At 37.6% G+C, this 19,175-nt stretch overlaps 2 protein-coding genes across 2 annotated transcripts; both read right to left on the reverse strand.

The window, feature by feature from the left end:
* Positions 1-126: 126 nt before the first annotated feature.
* LOC137737848 (mediator of RNA polymerase II transcription subunit 33A) lies at positions 127-8,902 on the reverse strand. Its single transcript, XM_068477417.2, has 12 exons — positions 8,322-8,902; positions 6,991-7,101; positions 6,547-6,894; positions 5,894-6,210; positions 5,698-5,789; positions 4,622-4,982; positions 3,912-4,122; positions 3,237-3,351; positions 2,907-3,068; positions 2,091-2,751; positions 1,550-1,756; positions 127-1,412 (listed from the first exon to the last, which is right to left on the reverse strand). The coding sequence occupies exons 1-12, from the start codon at positions 8,594-8,596 to the stop codon at positions 295-297; spliced, it is 3,978 nt and encodes a 1,325-aa protein (XP_068333518.1). The 5' UTR covers positions 8,597-8,902; the 3' UTR covers positions 127-294.
* Positions 8,903-13,463: 4,561 nt separating this feature from the next.
* On the reverse strand, positions 13,464-17,637 carry LOC137737879 (ribonucleoside-diphosphate reductase small chain A). The gene is made up of 9 exons (XM_068477454.2): positions 17,320-17,637; positions 16,042-16,202; positions 15,825-15,873; positions 15,591-15,717; positions 14,955-15,020; positions 14,706-14,822; positions 14,314-14,476; positions 14,055-14,125; positions 13,464-13,958 (listed from the first exon to the last, which is right to left on the reverse strand). Exons 1-9 carry the CDS (start codon positions 17,486-17,488, stop codon positions 13,844-13,846), a joined length of 1,038 nt encoding a protein of 345 aa, XP_068333555.1. The 5' UTR covers positions 17,489-17,637; the 3' UTR covers positions 13,464-13,843.
* Positions 17,638-19,175: the final 1,538 nt, after the last annotated feature.

Below are 19,175 nucleotides of genomic sequence, written 5' to 3' on the forward strand. Positions count from 1 at the left end.
TCTAATTAGGTGCACAAAACCTACAAATTTGCTACAAACTTTCTAATACAGTTAGATCCTACGTACTATGAACGGATCCGATGGACTGTTTGAGAAAAGAAAGAAATTAGAATTTGCACGAAGATGGACGGTGTAAACAAGCACTTCGCTCTCTAATTTTTCAGGGAACAAAACTACGTAACTTTTTGCTACAAAATGCTGCAGATGTTTCCGACGATAAATCTAATCTACAACCATTTTGTACATTTACATCTGACCTCCTAAAACCTTAAACCTGCATTGAGGGAATGTACTTTACATCTCATTTTCGACTATGAGTTCAGCGGCCGCTCCCATTGTGCCAACACCTCCGATCCCCAGCAAGGCCAGAGCAAGCTCTTCCTCGTTCCACTGCCTCAGACCATTACTGAGTCTCTTTAACACGTCTACATCCACCTCGAGCACCCAATTTGGTGTGCAACCGATCATGAGGGTTACGAAACCAGACACATAGGCACGCCATGTTGCTGAATCACAACCAAGTGATATATTCCCATCAAGTGCACTTGCAAGAAACTCCATGTGGATATGTAGGATTTTAGGACGTCGTTTTGATGCTGATGATGAGGAGTCAATGCCCCAAGCAAAAGCTCCACAGAGCACCACGAAGTATGCAAGCGCATAGCCACAAAGCATGGGAACCATTCCTTCTGACCCTTGTTCCTGCTCGGAGCCATGCATAGATATAAACCAAGAAGGCAAGGTTTCTGTGATCAATGACTGAACCAGACACAAGCCTCCTGTTAACCATACTAAAGATGCCCCGAGTGAAGCTGCTTGTTTCACCCGAGACATTGCTCCATCAAGTGAAACCTGTTGATATCTCATTGGGTTTCTTGTTGTCTTCGACTTCTCTAATCTCTCTTTAGGACGAGCACTGCATGCTATCTCTCTTACAGAATGCATCAAGATAGTAACAATCTCTTCTGTCATGAAGACTATATCTGTAATTGATCGGTACACACGTAGGTAAAGAATCCCTGGTGCAACGGGGGAAATCCCACCACAGAAATGGGAACCAAATCCATGACCAAGAAGTGCTCCAACACCACCATTACTCGAGATAGGAGTGGCATTCAGGCCAAGTGTGGCAGTAAAGCAGCTTTTAAGAAGCTGAACCATTGAATCACTGTTCTGGAGGAAAACAGTCCGAGATGCAGAAAAGACAAGGAAGTCACTCCATCGCTTGGCCTTTTGAGTCCAAAGAGACGCGACAATTGGCATACAAGGCCATGGGCAACCAGCTGCAAGGCACTCCAAGGTGGGGCCAGCCAAACTGAGGAAGCGTTCTGATGCTCGGTCAATCTTGTAAGTAATAGTAAGACTCACGAAGGCAGCTAGGGGCAGTGGAAGTATAGCTGGAGAGCTTCCACCTGTAATAGTTAAGTGTCAGTCAAAATACTAGAGGTGACGAAACAATATGGGGAAAATGGAAAGAAAAGAAAATCTGTCCCAAAACATGTAATAGCTTTATATTCCTTCTCGTTACAAGTTCGTGATAGGGGAAAACCTGCAGCAAGGCTAGGGACATGAACACCAGTAGCAGCTAGGATTTTCTTAATCTGTTCCTCAACATAGGATAGATTCACAGCCGGACTGGGCCAATCTGTTCCATTCATAAAAACTGGTTTCCAAATACCCCGAGTTACTTCAGCGGAAAAGTAGCTCACAATGGTTGCCAAAGATGCAGGAAGAAAATCTGCTAAATCCTTAAGCCCTGAAATAGAGAAAATTTCAGTTATTTTATTTATTTCGCCAGGGTATAATGACTTTTCTCTTTAAACTTGACGGCCACATGTAGTAATTCATAAAAATAAAATATAAATTTGGTTCAATTACATCTACAAGTCAAATGTATAGGACCTCAAGAAAATCTAAAATACCCAGTTGGATGAAATTCAATGATACAGTTAGTATTAACTCATTCAAACATTCAGGATTTAGTTTTAAGAAAAATTAAATTCAAATACTATTTCATACATTTTCCTTGGTATCGCTGTATTTAAGTAACAAACCATTAACAGAAAATGAGATGAGAACACAAGGCTAACCTGTAGCAAGTTCACGAGGAGAAAGTTTTCCATGAGCACAGGCCGTTAGAGCAGCGTCAACCACAAAGGGAATAGCTTCCAGGATATCCCAGGCAGGTAATTTAGGTCTCAGAGAGTTGTCTTCATTTCCAGGTCCCGAAGAACTACTACTTGGAGAATTAACAGAAGTTAAAGACTGGCTTCCTCTGTTAATCTTTGTGAACATCATGTTAAGAAGCCCATCAACAATCTGATGGACAGGGGTTCCGTGAACAAGACCAGAGAGGGTTGAGGCTATACAAGCTTGATGCTGTCTATACCAAACTTTTAATTTTGGAAATGAGTCCACAAATACAGGTTCTGGAGATGACGAACTTGCAACAGCAGAGAGTCTCCTCTTATTTCGATCCTGGTGAGCACTTCCGGAAGATACTAGGTAAGAGTTTCTTACAGATAGGAGGTACTCAGGTGTAAGTCGGGATGCAACCGTGGGTACATCTCCCACCCCATGCTCAAGAGGAGGATGATTAAACCTCCACAGCTTCAAAAGGAGAGTAAATGCATTTGAAAACACAGCATGAGCAGAGATTTCTTCCCCTGTTGATAGAGTCCAGGAGACATTGGGAACACATGAACCAAACACCTCACAAATCGGCATCAATGAACATGCAAGTTGTGGGACCTGGTAAGAAAATTAAACGACAGTAGTTTATGAGGCTCTTGTAAGTAATTAGCTGTAAGTCAAGGGTGTGCTCAATCCCTGAATCTAAGATGTGACAAACCCTAACAAGATTATACTGTATCCGTCACATTTAGTTAAGTAAAACATATACATACCAAGCCATGTAAAGAGAAAATCTGAACGCAGTCTACAGATGCTATTCCAACAATGAGGACATTCAGCATCGGTGCATAACCTATTAAATGGCTGTCATCCCCAGAATAATCAGCCGGAACCGGAGGGGACAGTAATCTAATGATAAAATGAGCAGTATGTTCCTGCATAACAGGTGAACCATAAGTTAATTAGAGAGCTGAGTGATTGGTAGAAAATGGCAAGAACTTTTAGTATTCAAACAGGCAAGTGCGAAAAAGTAACTGCATTGTGCTATTGGGGGCAAAGAAATCAGAATATGTATCAAGTCTTAACAAAATTGTTTTCTTCACCTGTATATTCCATCCTCTAATTAGTGAGGCGCCGCACAAAACGGTAGCAGCAGAAATCTTCTCACCGTTGGATCCATTGACTGCAACCTCAAATACTTTCTCGAGTTCTGCTAAACTTCCATCAAATCCATGAGCTTAATTCAGTAGCTTTACCTTTGGGTAAATTTACAAAAAAGAGCATCTGATATACCTGACTTCAGGAAAGAAAAAGGAGTGACTGAAGACCAGGCCATCATCAAAGAAGCTTAAAAAGGCAATCTAAGGGGTCATCTATCTATACAGAGTTCCCCTTTAATAATTTGCACACTACCCCGCCACTTAAACATAACGCTAGTGGCCAAAGGTATCCATGTACGACATCAATTAGATTATTAGATTCTTAAACTCCTGTGAACCAAATGTAAACCCGTGTAAAACCTCCATCCTAAGTAGTGCATTTATGTATGAACTCAAAAACCGAGAACTTAGAAATCACCTATTGATGGGCCTTCACAAGTGGTAATCCAATTTAAGGAATCAACAGTTACCAGAGAGAAAAAAACTGCCTATCCACTTATATTTGACACATGTAGTATAGGAACAGCGGTTTCAAGCCAGAAAAGCAGCAAGGAACTAATTTAATTACAACATGAATTACTAAATGTAACGTAATTAAAAGGTTAAAAGCTAGTATACCTTGAAGCAGGACTGGAAACCAAAGAATTAGCCATTGCTGGAGTAAGCATAGCCCCCAACATAAATGACGACCAATCAAGCCCTTGAGTTGGCATGCCATGAGGTAACTGGTTGATGCGTCCATTAACATAACCTGGCCAGGAATATGCAGAAGTGTCCAGTAGACTTCTAGCAATACAGGCCTCAACTATCAAATGACGCATGTTTCCAGCTGTAAACAAATACATAAACCTAAGATTAGAATGCCTAACAGTAACCGGTATACATTGACTCCAGAAAACAATATACGGTATCAAACTTGAAGTTGCTTATGGCACTGACCATTATAGACAAACCAAAAAGAACTATACTAAAACCTCAAAACAGGAAGAACATAGGAGAATAAAATAAGGCTGAAAGAAAAAAAGAAAACTCAATAAGGAAAAGAATACAAGACCACAATAACCATGCACAGCAATGCACGACACAGCTCTAAGGGTTTTTATGTTGAGCAGTAGACATTTGAAAAATGAAAAAGAAGATTATTTTAGTGAACTGCATCACCATGCTCCAAACATCCATTTATTTCAAATTTGTGCCACTTCTAACTCTTCTTTCATGTTGAAGCAACTCATTGACATTGAATTAGAGCTAGATCATATTACTCACAGAAGTTGACAGGCATGTCCATATTACTCACAGAAGTTGATAGGCATGTTCATATTACTCACAGAAGTTGGTAGGCACGTCTTTCATACTGATGCACTCAAAGTATCTGCTCCCAGCACTGACACCTGAAAGGATCAGTATTGCTTTTGCAGCAGCCTGATTGGCAGCTGAAACAACAGACTGCGGTGGAGTCAGCAAACCCTGATAATCACCCAGTGTCTGTAGGCTGGAGACTAAATCATTGCGGCACAGTCCTAGAACCTCCTTTTCTTTCCAGTGATTGATTGAGCCACATTCATTTTTGTTGGTTGGTGCAATTTCCTCCTCCTCAATCAGATCAGCAACCACAAGTGTTGTGATACTCAATAGCATGCATAAGCGGGTGTCGAGGCGAGGCACAGGCCCTTCTATGGGATACCTTTCCTACACGGAATAAAAGAAATATAAAAAAGAAGGCATAACTAATATATTTAAACAGTAAGTAAATCTGGTGCCAACTCGTATACCAAAAAAATAATTGATGGCATGCATCCTAACAGTAAGAGCTTAAGTTTTTCAAGACATGGGAAACCAACGCATTTCTAATGGTGTTATAGCAGAGCTGCAGAAGATTCTGTGTTAAAATCCCTACAACTGGAACCCCCCAATTTATGTTAAATTTCATAGGTTGGACTTTTTAGCGATGAAATGAGATCCGCATGTGAGAGAAGTTTTTAATAAAAAAATAGTTGTGACTCACTTATTAAGAGAGTAAACAACTTAAGCTTTTAGGACCAGAGATAAAATACAACAAATTCTTCCTTTCATTTACAATAAATCAACAAATTATATCATTGAGCAACAACTTTGAAGCACTACGGTTACCAAATAGACAATCAACCGGCACGATTGTCTAACTCATAAGGTTTTAGAACTTTGTAAGAAATTGTGCCAGTCCCCAATCAAAGTTGACAGAAGTACCCAAATCAAGTTGCTTAAACTTCTAGGACATAGGACATATGGGTCCAGTCGTGTTAAATTTCTATGACATATGGCTAGTAGGATGTTTATAGGGAGTATTACGATTCTGTTCAGGAAATATGCTAACCATTCAGACAGAAGAGGACAAATTTTAAAGTTATTCAAAACAGAAACGAACCCTCTGTACAAGACGAAGAGCTGCTATCCAAAGGCCTAAAAAGGTATCATGCCAGCTTGTGCTATTTATTGCTCGGAGGGTTTTAACCAAACCTACAAAACAAAACCTTGCTTTTTCATTCTCACAGAACTGGTTTCATAAGAACAAATATTAATTTAATACTACTTTAAGAACAAGGGATAAAATTTGTGTTTACCAGTAATTACTTCAACAGCACTTGTTGCGTCAACCTGATATCCATCCATGGCATCTTCTAATACAAGATCAAGAGGAAGCCACAAAGCAGAACGACTAGCCCCGTGGCACAGACCAGCAGAAGTGAGAGATCTATAAGCCATCACTGCATGATACTTTAGCAAAGAAGTTGTTTTACATTCTCGAGGCAAGACCATGCGACCATCTGAAGTCAAGTTTATAAGAGCCTCTGCAGTAAGAGTTTTCGAATTTCTCAATGTTAATGAGTTTGATGCAAGCATCTGTAATCGTTGAGTAAAACTTGTCCAATGTACCGGCCTGAAAAAGTGGGTCAGCATGTTAAGCAATCTCTTGCAGTGAAGGCAAAGATCAAGAAGGAAATGATCAAGGTACTGGTGAAGGGAAAAGTTAGTCTTTAATTTTCGGACTTGCTGACAAATGAAATGAAAAAAAAAACAAAGCCACAATGCATACAATGAATTTCCAACGTAAATAGAAGGAAATCTGTTGAAAGAACATTCAAAAATTTTCATATGGATATAACTTGAGTACTAAGACCATCCAATGCTTGAGAAAATTAAATATTAAAGTCGTACAAATTAAAGGGAACTAGGACGAAATATAGATGCAATTGCTAAAGGGACAAGAACTTACAAGTTTCGGCGAGCCAAGTCAAGAATTCTTGATGTTGCATTATTTTGAAGAAATTGCCCAATTATCTCAATGGCCATGACAGTATTTGCTTCCAGCAGTATCTCATTGTGTTCACTCCTCTTCACATAATAACTACCCTCACAATCTATCTCCATTTCTTGAGGTTCAATTGCCCATTTGGACTTCTTTTCGCGGGTACAGTTCAGAAATCCTTCATCATCTAATGATGCATCAACCAATTGCCATACAATTGAAAATAAAAACTCAACCACAAGAATCCCAGGGTCACTTGCTGGAAAACCAAAATTCCAGGAAAGATGAAGAACAGATTCTATCGATTTCATGATTCTGTACGAAGAATATAGGTACAAATTCCAGATACAAGGTAAGCACCATTGTCAGTACAATGTAAGCAAACAATATTCTGTACTAAAGATAGCTTACATTTGATAATTTGGCCCATTTATCTGAGATTTAAGGGTAAAAATGTGTCTCTTAAGGAGTTCCATGTAGAGTCTATATGCCACCGGCTGGGAACGTCTACTTGGAATGACCCTGTAGAAAGAATGATAGACAACAGTAAGACCGTTAAGAGAGTTTCCACTTTCCTACAACGCAAGGGAGCAAGCAGTTTCTCACAAGTGAAACCATACAACGCTAAGTTAAGAAAAAGTGAACATAACTAGATCTGGAGAAAGAAACAAACAGAACCCAACCATCCAAATCCTGTACCAGCACATCAGTGGTAAGCAATGCAGCCTAAGATCAGTAATCTACATGCCACTTGATACTTCAAAATAAATATTTAATACGTAATTATCAATGCCACAATCACTCATCAATGTAACACATTGTTGATCCATGAATTTAATTGAGTTCGCAAGCAAATGAAGATTAAATTAGGATGATCACATGTCTAGCCGCTCTTTGCTCGGTTGAAAGAAATATAGGAATAAAGACGCCAAAAGTATATTTAACGCATCTAAGGAATGAAAACTCCACCCTACTAATGTCATTACAAAAACTTGGCTCACTCATTATCCTTTTTTTCTTTGGCTTCAAGGAAACATTAGAAAGAATGCTTAACAACATTGATCGTACTGATAACTGAGACAGGGAAAACCGAGATGGAAATTATAGAAGAATCAACTTTTATAAGAAAAACATAAAGTACAAGGACAAACATGTGAACCCATTTCACGATTTGAAAATGCGGGGGAATGGTAAAGAAAAGTCTGAAATTTAAAAAATGTTAAGCGAATAAAAAGGAGTATTTGTGCAACACAATAGTTTCTCCTCCTAGTCAACTGAAACTCAAGAATATGCTACGATTCACCAAACAACACCAATGTATTTAAGATTCTGGTATTACTTTCATTTCCTCCTTTTTCTAAGCACCAAACAAAACAGTACAGAAAACAAAGCATTAAACACAGAAAACCCATTAAAACACAGATAGCAATGAATCAAACAGCAGGAGGGCTAAACAAAAGATGAAACCTTTAAACCATTTCACACCCTTTATCTGATCCCAACTGAAAAATGTCTCAAAAAGAACCTCATTTAAAATCCAAAAAACCGCAGACCTCGAATTCTCAAGTTGGCTAGGGCAGAGCGCTTCCCACCGTGAATCCAAAGTTCGAATTCTCCTTCCGTAAAGATGAACTTAGTGTAGATTATCTTTCAAAAAATAATTACAAAAATCTAACCCACCCAAAAAAGCTAAAACCGAGAAACCAAAAATCTTCAAACAGTCTGAGAGCGAAAGCACAAACCTTTGTGAAAGCAGAGCAAGAACAAGCATGGGGGGCACAATCTTCAACATCAGAGCCTTCTCCAGAAACTTCCACGCAATGGGCACGTTGTTTTCCCAGCAAATGTGAGAAACCAACACGTTGGCGAGCTCCACCGAGGGCAAAGAAACTCCCATGGAGTTCAAGTTGGAGGACAACTGTATGACCCAGAGCAGAGGATCACTACCCTTTTGCTGTGCCCCTTTGGTCAGCTCCACCACACTGCCCCAGAGACTGCCTCGGAAAGCACCCTCCATTTCTGAGTCAGATTTTGGTTATGGTTTTGGAATTTGGAGTAGGTTGGTGAGAATGTATAGAAAGAGAGAGGAGAGCGAGAGAGAGAGCAGATCAACAAATGCAGAGAGGTGACTGTGATGAGTGAGACAGGAAGGGAGAGAATTGTTTCATTGTTTTATGCTCTGTTTTTGTTTTTTATTTTTGAAGTTGTGAAATTTTGTGTATAAATTGCCTAAAATTGGCGTTAGAAATGGAAATGTTTAATTGTGTGAATTGTGGTTTCGTTAGATTCTCTTTAACATCTCTATTATGTTGTATCCTTTTTGTATTCTACGGTGGTAATGCTCACCGCTTAAATTTGTATATATGCACATCACAGATTTTGAAATTTAAACTCATCTAACGATAATAACTAGAATGATGAGTATTGTGAGGTCATCTCCAACCGAAGGGTCCAGAGGGCCAGAGGGTCGAAAATAGCCCGAAAACCGTCTCCAACCGAGGGCTAGGCCAGAGGGCTCGTGAGTCCCACGGAATCTGAAGGGGCCAAAGGGCTAGCCGCATGCAGACAACTAGCTAGCCTGGGGTTGGCCAGAAATTCAAAAAATCCTATCAAATATAACCGACAGGAATGCATATACAAAATTTTGAATCCAACAGCTAGCTGACTAGTCGTTGTATTCAAATTTTTTTTTTTTGGGCCTTTTTTTTTTAATTCTTAAAAAATCTATTTTTTTTCCCTATAAATAACTAAACCATTGATTAAATTTAAGTTCTAACTTTTTTGGTTCTTAGAGGGTCAGAAGGCTAAAACGAGCCATCTGGTCAGCTCTTAATTGGAGATGACCTGCCTATTGTCATTAATTGTATTGTCATTAATTGAAGATGGTAAACAAAAATGCATTCTTTTGCGTTCACTTTTCTATCTAGTTGACCATTCGGCAAGAAAAACTAAACTTGTGTCATTTGGACATTCAGTAGAAGTCACAATTTAACATAAAAATCACTATCAATATATTATTATTTTAACATTCGCGTAAATCGAATTTGAGACTTTCTTCACGAACTAAAAACTGAATGTCGTTAGACCAAAGACGGGTCATGTGCAGACACTCTCTCTAAGATTATCAAGTACCTACAAATGTTAGAACCAAAATCGTGTCCCCACCGATTTACCAGGTACAAGTAATCGGATCCAACTCCACAATCACCAGAACCGCTCAACTTTAGCTGCAGACATTTCTCATGCGTGAGCCCAACCCTGGCCCACAAATGATAACCAATGCATGAGGTGAAAAACCAGAGTGGTTTGTGGTAGGTGGTTGATAAGGCCACTAGAGAGAGAGAGTAGGGTTGGTCCAGCTCCAAGCAAATTAGTTACGACTTATGAGGCTTAGGCATGGGAAGGGAGAAGCTGGTCCTCCTTTTTCCCCACTTTTTCCACTGATGTTGTCACAATCCTTCCTACTCACGTTGATGTTATGTCTTGGTAGGTAAGCAATAGTGTTATTGCATGCCTTCCTTTGGGCATCGTATATATCAACTACTTTAAGCTTTAGATGTTTAGGGCATTAATCTTGAAAAGTCTCAACTAATGTGGTTCAACCTCCCACAACAATCTTAGCAAAAATAATTCTTCATGAGAGATATGGGATTGTGTGTGGAAAACACGGTGTACTTGTTTGTGACATTGACGTTGATTTTACTCGTTGCAACTGATTTAGCTGAAAGAGTTTTTTCGGTTATGAATATTATGAAGAATTCACATCGTATAGAATGAGAGATCAATGATTGGATAATAGCTTCGTTGTGTGCATTAAGAAATATATTTGCATTTGCTTATAGAAATATTACAAACTTTGTTATATATATATATATATATATATATGGAAATTAATATTAGAAATTTTGTGTTTGTTCTAATAAGAAGTTTACAGATTTGAATCTGTGCTTATAGAATTTTGACACACAACGACCCAGAAAGTCCACTTGGATCCTGAATCGAGCTGTGTTGGCTTCGTCACCTGGACCCATCGGGAAGTTCTCGTGTGAGTCCCCAGAAACAAAACTGTGAGGGTGTGGTCGGGGCCCAAAGCGGACAATATCGTGCTACGGTGGTGGAGCGGGCCCGGGAAGTGGTCCGCCCCGGGCGGGGATGTGACAATTTTGTTAACCACACAAGTTACAGTTGCCTCTGCAAAAAGAAGTTTTTCAAAATTAAAATTGATCAAATCTTATCTTGCATCAACTTTGTCACAAGAAAGATTATGTAAACTTAATTAGTACATTTGCATCCAAAAACACGATACGTGTAATATTTAAGTAATGTTTGTTATATTTTTCTTCTTTTGATATTAATTGTTAATAACATTTGATGTCAAAATAGACTTTTTCATGTATTTAGCGAACTCTTTTTTATACATATCAATATATAAAGAGTCGAAAATCAAAGAATTCTAGAACCCCACTTTAAAAGCTTGCTTTCAAATTCTCAGGGCGGGGCATGAATCAATGCATAATATGTTATTCATTTTTTTATATAGATAAGCTCACATGAATCCGATTCTTATGTCTTAATTAACTTTAATTAGGAAGCATTGTTGTAATCTTTTTGAAAGACCATACACAGTTATACACTTGTGCTCCTCTCTCTCTCTCTCTCTCTCTCTCTCTCCCCCTCTCTCCCACCCTCTCTCAAAAGATGGTCGCCAGTTACCACCAAAAAGAATGCGGAGAAGGCCAGCAAAAGAATAAAACCTTAAAATTAAAAAAACCATCACTTTCACCTTTTCACTAAATTCATGGGGTACCAAATAATTCCAGGAAATTTGGGTAATAGTATAAAATAATATGAAAGGGAGGAAAAGGTTGTGGAGCTTTGGTGGTTGGTACCCACTCTTGGTGCCCGTGGTCACGTCAAGCTGACGCCAAATTCACACACACAAATATAGACACTTTACCTGCTTTCTATTGATTGAATTACTTGCGTGAAATGAATTCATTGTTATTGTATTTTTTTATTAATTAATATAATATTATGTGTAGATTTTTTTATATGATATTATATTATTAAATTGAAACGTCATATGATGATAAATATAAGAAGACTGCATGGTAATGATGGTTTTCAAATCAAATGACAACATTTGAGGGGATTTACGATTTAGGACTAAAGTATTGAGTATCTTATAATTTTGTGCAAGTTGTTCTACGAATCACGTTATCAACATTTTTATTCAAGTTTTTCTCTCGTCGTGTGAAGAGTTTTTGGTGTACATTCAATCATATATCTCATTATCTCAATTTGTTTACTTTCTGTGACAATTGACTTGGCCAAGCAATGTGAGAAATAGAAAAAAATCTCCCGTGATATGGAAGACAAAGAGAAAAGAACACATGAACAACCAAAATCATCCGATGGGATAGAGAGAAGGAACGCTACCCTCTCAAGTAGATACATATTTTTACCTTTTCTATCTCATACATCCCGCGACGAGTGAGACAATATAGGCAGGTATTCTCCATGAAGGGCAAGTTGTGACACGGAGATGGCTCCAAAAGGACTAATTGGGAGCACTATTATCTTTGTTGTTAGGTAGCTGATCATCAACATCCCTAGAAAAAGCCCCTAATGAGGAAATATGCTTTTGGATATTAGTTGATTGCTTGCTTTTAAATTAAAGGGGGCGTGACTTCATCAGTCAATATCACAAAAGCTTAAAAAAAGATACAAACTGTATCAACAACTGAAAATCACTCACGTGCACGTCTGTTACTATCTCGTACAAAATCTTAAACCAAATTGGCGAAATGGTTGGTATATGCAGAGACTGAGAGACATGTAGAGGCATGATTCATGAAAAATTGGCAAAAAGGTGCACGGAAAGCTAATAATCACAGCACCAATGAAAGCACAAACACAACGATGATATATTGATATAATGCACATTCCACATTATGATAACAAAAATAAAATAAAATAAAAAATATATTTATAGATACAAAATTCTTCATTGATAAGGACAACCACCAAGGTTAACATAGAATGAGTAACAGCAGACTTGAAACTATATGGGAAATACTAGGATCAGTTGCACGTCAGCTTGTGACTGGTTTCTGGCCGTTGATGTATGCAATCCCACCTTGGAAAGTGTATGCGTCAATGGTCAGAAATCACTTACCCATGCATGGGCGACTGAAGATAGCATTTAGTGCATAGAGATATTCATCAATTTTCCCCCTGAACTTGTGATCATTGGCCAATTTCCCCCCTCAACTCTCATAATTAGTCAATTTCCCCCCTCAACTTTAATTTGGCCAATTTCCCCCTCAACTCTCAAAATTAGTCAATTTGCACCCTACTGTTAATTTTTTTTTTTTTTAAATTTTCCATCTATTCTTTTCTTAATTTTCAATCTTTCTATTAACTTCCAACAAAGTACTAAAATTAACATAAACTCACCTGCATAATATAGGCTAAAATGTACAAAAACATAATACAGTTAGTATGTGATATGGGTTGATTATAAGAAAAAGTTATGAATCGGGTTTAAATCATGTAGAAGAAGAAATAATAATCCTGAACTCATGGATTAGACCTATTTCAATAAAATGGGTTATTTTTAATAAGGAGTCGAAAATTATGAACAAACTAACCATTTTTTCACTAAAGCTCGATTCTCCGCAATTTACTTGAACTTAGCTTTCACTTTTATAAAGAAAATTGTATTCACATACAAAAATTTACACATCAATCCTTTTCATTATCAATTTTGTATGGTCAAAAATCAAATAAAATTACTCCATACCGATTTATTATGACTAATAATACTATCTATGATAAATTGTAAAATTTTAAATTTTAATCTACTTGTAATAGGATAAAGATATAGGAACACGATTAACATACATCTTATTTAGTTTCTTACACACACTTGTTTAATTATGATCAAATTAAAAAATTAACAGTAGGGTGCAAATTAACTAATTATGAGAGTTGAGGGGAGAAATTGGCTAAATTAAAGTTGAGGGGGGAAATTGACTAATTATGAGAGTTGAGAGGGGAAATTGGCCAAAATTAAAGTTGAGGGGGGAAATTGATGAATACCTCTGGTGCATATAATCACGCATGGCGTGGGTGACTATGACTACCTAGAAATACAATGTACAAATTGCTACCGCAAAGAATAGTAAAAAAAATTTAGTTCCAGTTCCAGGTACCCAGTTCAATGCTGGAGGAAGCTGCACGTTGCAACAAATTTGATGAACTAGAAGTCGGCGTCCAGCTTGAAGATGAAATTTCTACCACCATCTTGGAGGCCCGACATAACAGATGCTTTTTGATAGTCACCGACCCTTCTCTCGAAAAAGTTCGTCTTTCCTCTGCAGAATCAAGCAAATGAGGTTAAGATCATTATCCGTCAACCAGTTTCAAGAATCGAGTAAAGCAGGCAAAACCACATTCTCAGAAATACTCACTGCAAAGAAATAAACTCCATCCAGTCAAAAGGATTGTCCACATTGTACTTCCTCTGGCACCCTAATGCAATCTGGAACAAAGAAAACATTCTACATTTAATGTTGCTACTAATGCCGATAAGAGCTATAGATATTAAACACACATTCTACTTTTAATGTTGCTACTAATGCCGATAAGAGCTATAGATATTAAGCACAACTCCCCTATCCCCTGGGAATCAAAGAAAAAAACGAGAGGAGCAAATCATCAGAGAGATACCAAGAGTCGATCAGCAACAAATTTTATGTACTGGCTCATAAGATCTGAGTTCATGCCAATCAATGCGCATGGGAGGGCCTCGCAAACAAATTCAGTCTCAATCTCAACAGCTTCATGTATAATTCCATGAACTTTTTCCCAATTTAGTTGCTTCCGCAACAAACTACAAGAACAAAACAAATAAGTTTCCGTCATTCACACACTGAAGAAAAGAAAACAATTTTAAAATCTCTCTTTTTTACACAAGTTTCTCCAATTCCCGGATTCTGCGAGGACTAAAAATAATAAACCATTGAGTTCTAAGAAGGAGGAACCACACCGAATAACTATTATCATATGCCTAGCAGAGCATGAAGCTCAATATTGGGAACCAGAAAGATAATAGATATTACCTATACAAAAGGCAAGCAAAATCACAGTGAAGACCCTCATCTCTAGATATAAGCTCGTTTGAGAATGTCAACCCAGGCATTAGTCCCCTCTTTTTAAGCCAGAATATGGCACAGAAGCTGAGAATGAACAATAAAGTAAAAAACAAGAGAGAAAAGGGTGACAAAAACAAAAGAAAAAATCATACAAGCCTTGTAACGAAAAGTATTAAACATATAAACTCAAGCATATATAATGCAAGCCCAAATTACCTTCCCGAGAAGAAGATTCCTTCAACACATGCAAAAGCAACAAGTCTCTCCGCAAATGAATTGGAACTGCACATCATGCAGAACAAGCAATTGGTTTAAGGAACATCTGCCTTGCTTCTAATCAAACAAAGATCATGTACAAACTACACATGAAGCTTGATGATAACAAGCAGACAGGGTACAGAAGGACACTTCTAAATTTGCAGAGTGCAGCAGATGGTACTCAGTTTAAATCTTGTGATATCAACATATCATACAACAGAGAATACAGAGGAAGCTCTTCGTTTTGTTAGAAACTAAATAATACATGGTTAAATTATGTATATACCAACAGTAGCCACATACGATATCACACACAAGGAAGTTCAAATTGGTGCACATGTCATATTCCGGAGTTTTCTATAAATGGCCATCCTACACTTATCAGGACAAATACAATCCATTCTCTACTCAACAAAATCTTAACATTTGATTTTTGAAGGGACCTAGTAGGTAAACACGTCAAGTACCGCAGTTTTACTATGCATGATCACATACATCATTCACAAACAACTCCAACTATAAAAAAAATAATATCTCCAACACTGGAAATTATAAAGCACTTCAAACCCAAAGATGTGTCATCTCTGCTTATACCTGTGTATCCAATCCAAAGCCCACTTAGCCTTCCTAGACACACAAGGAATGCTTTCAATTGCATTGAACAATCTATGCTTCTCCGTGGAATCCTTGATGTATGTCTCCAAAAGCAAGCTGTACATCTCTGATGGGAGACAGTATTTAAAAAAGAAACAAAAAGAAATCTCCTTAGACAGGTGGCCACATACATTACAAATAGAGGAACCAAGGAAACTATGTTCAAAATTCTACCTGAATGAATATTCTCCATTGCAAGTTGAAATCCATAGAATGCCCGAGCCTGTGAAGGATGAGAAGCCTTGATGTTAGTAAGTCAACTAGGAGAAAACAAAATGGAATATTAGTCTAATTAATTGGAAAGCCATCAACAGTTCAAAAATTATGGATGAAATTGGCGGAGACGTGAAACACTCTTATCCATAAAGAACAGACCATAAAAAGAAATCACCTCAGGAATTTGAACATCAGTTAAGAATCTTGCAGCCAAATTCTCCAAAACGATCCCATCAGATGCAGCAAAAAATGCAAGGACATGGCTTATAAAGTGTCTTTCAGAGTCGGACAAAGCATCCCACTGTTGTACATCCTGGGAGAGGTCAACCTCCTCAGCTGTAAGCCAATTAACATGTCATTAGCACGTACTGTGTGGAAAAAACAAAACTACTCAACAGTGTAACATAAGGCATCAAATGACTGAAATGCAGACCTTATGCAGACATTCTAAGCAATAATTTAAACACAGCTGCCAAAGACTAGATCTGCCTAGCGCAAGGCGAAAAGATCATATGTTCGAGATTCTAAACTCAGGGTTCTTACATACCAGTGCTATTTACCACAAACACAACAAGCCAAGTAAATCACAGGCAATACTACCTACTTATACATTGCAGTTAAAATTCGCAGCCCCCAAAGAGTTAATGCTCAAACATGTTCCCATTTTGTTGGACTTCCATAAGTCTTTACAATCTTGTTTATGTATGACTCCATAAACAACCAATGTATAATGAACTAAGTGAAAGAGAGGAAGAAAATCCCAAATATGTTCCCCTTCAGAGAAACAAAACAGACCCCATAAGTACAATCTTAAACTAAAGCACGGACCCAGTAAAGTAAAAGGACACCCACAGTAACCATATCCAAGCGATAAGTTCAACAACTGAAAAAACGTTGCAACCAAAACAAAAGTACCAGAAAATCCCACCTCAAATTTCATTTAGAAATGCAAAGCCAAATTAAAACCACTAACGTCGTACAGATACAAATACATAAATGAATGAAATTTTGGAAAATAAATAGACACCCACTTCAAAACACATACAGATAAGCAATTTAAAAAAATAAAATAAAAAAACCAAAGTCACTTGAAACATGAGAATCCTTGTTGTTTGTTACAAAGAGGGAAATTTGAACAAGTTTTCAGTCCAACAACTGAATTTTGAAACCAAAACAAAAAGCATTAAACTCCCACTTCCCCACTTATCTCTTTAAATTCCAATACAAACAGAGTGAAAAACACTAATATTACACAGATAAAATAACAAATAAAAGCCCAAATTCTAAATCATAAATATGAAAGAACCAAGCCTTCAAAGTACAAATTCCACAAAATTAATGAAATTTAAGAAACTAACAGAAACCCACTTCAGAACACATTCACATAAGCAAGAAAAAGCACCAAAAATTCACAAGAAACACGAGAATCGAACAGGAAACATGAACAAGTTACCAGTCCAGAAACTGGCCTCGGCCTTCTTGTACATCTCCCACACCTGCTTGTAACGAACAGGAAACATACAAAACCTCTGCGTCTGCTCCATTAATATCGGCTCCTCCTCCTGCTCTGTTTCTTCTTCTTCTCCATTTCCCCTCTCCGTCCCATTTTCCAGAGAACCCATTTTTTTGCAGTTACTGGGTTTTGTTGGGGGTTGGAGAGAAACCCTACAAAAACCTCCGCGGAAGAAAAAATCAGTGACGTGGTTGGATTTTGATGGGACAGCGTATCAGAAAAGGCCGGTCGCAGATAGATTTTTATTTTTTTTATTTTAATTTCTTTTTGTTTGATTTCGTGCATGGTGCTTGATATTTGGATTCCAATTGTGAATGGCACGGAAATTGTGTAAAACGGCGACGTATTGGAACACGGGTTGGGCCACTGGCTTTTGCTTTATGAGAACTGGGCTCCCTAAAAAACGACCCAACTTTGCCCGGTTTTTTATTTTATTTATTTTGTCTGAAACCGCAAAAAATAAACCGTTGTCTCACTTCAAGATGTCTGGATATGGTTGATTTTCATATGAATTTTGGACACAAAATGGAGGTATTTCGAAAAAGTTCTAATTGTTACATTTGTGTAAGTTCAAAGTGACACTATTGAATTCTTTTTTTTATTTTTAATACATACAATAATATCTACATTACGGTGAGAAGTGAGTTGTTTATTTTTTTATTTTAAAAAAAGATTCAGTTTTCAATTTTTTTTTTGAGAAATTCAATATTTATTTATAATAAAGTAAATAAATTAAGAAATTATTTAGTAATTACATGTCTTTAGTTTACAGACAAAAAAAATAAATAAAAAAATACTAAGAGACAGTTTCGAATTTATGTGCTTTTAAAAAAACACCTTTTTGATAAAATGTTCTTAAAATTTTAGTGGAACTTTTTCTTTTGCAGCTTTTAGCGTTCAAAATATGCAGGTTAAAAAATCAAAGATTTAAGTAGTTCACCACTCAAGGTTACATTGCATCCATTGTGCTGCTCGGGTTATATTGATTTTAAAACTAAAAATTGCGCTCCGCTAATACATGAACTCTCCTTCCTTTTAGTCGTCCCACCCCAATACAGGAGGTTCCATCCTTTTATATAGGATCTCACCCTCAGTCTTGAGTTTTATCAAGTTGGCATTTAATGTGCCACCTACGTAAACTAGCATACTAACATATTTTTACCTATCAACTAGATATTCGGCAATGAAGTAACATGTGTCCAGTTGAGATGGCACGCCTTTTCAGAGTGATGCGGGCCAAGCAGGGCGCTCGGCCTTGGGTTATCCAACCCTGTCTCTCTGAGCGCCAACCCAAACACCTTTATGTTTCATCCTAGGTCTTTGACTATGGGCCGCCACATGCCCTGATTGACATTTGGGTAGACTTGTTCCTAGAAACTTGTGCTATAAAGCTGTCAGCCTGCCCACGTGCCCCTGACAGTCGAAAAACTCTTCATGTATCCTAGTCAGGATGAGCTCATAGACGGTTGACTTTAGTGCTCTGGAATATTCTCTTCTAAATCTCTTGGGCCCTGGGCTTCTCAATTCTCCCTTGATCTTTTTCATGACTTCCTTCCGACATATGCTGTTATACGAGCCTAAAAATGTCCAACATTAATAATAGCGTCACTGTGACATTTGACTCCAATGCATGGAAACTTCCACTCAAACTTTTTAGGATAGCGATTTTCATCAACTGCTTTTGTCTTCATGCACAAGCTTATTTCTTTTTTTAGCTACCCACTAGGATTGATAAATAAAAAAAGGGAATTAAATAGAGCGTGTTGAATAATTGAAGGAAAAAATAAAGTATGCTG

The sequence above is a fragment of the Pyrus communis genome, chromosome 13 (genome assembly GCF_041283825.1).
Source record: "Pyrus communis isolate YQ-2024b chromosome 13, ASM4128382v1, whole genome shotgun sequence".
In the NCBI taxonomy this organism is placed as follows: domain Eukaryota; kingdom Viridiplantae; phylum Streptophyta; class Magnoliopsida; order Rosales; family Rosaceae; genus Pyrus; species Pyrus communis.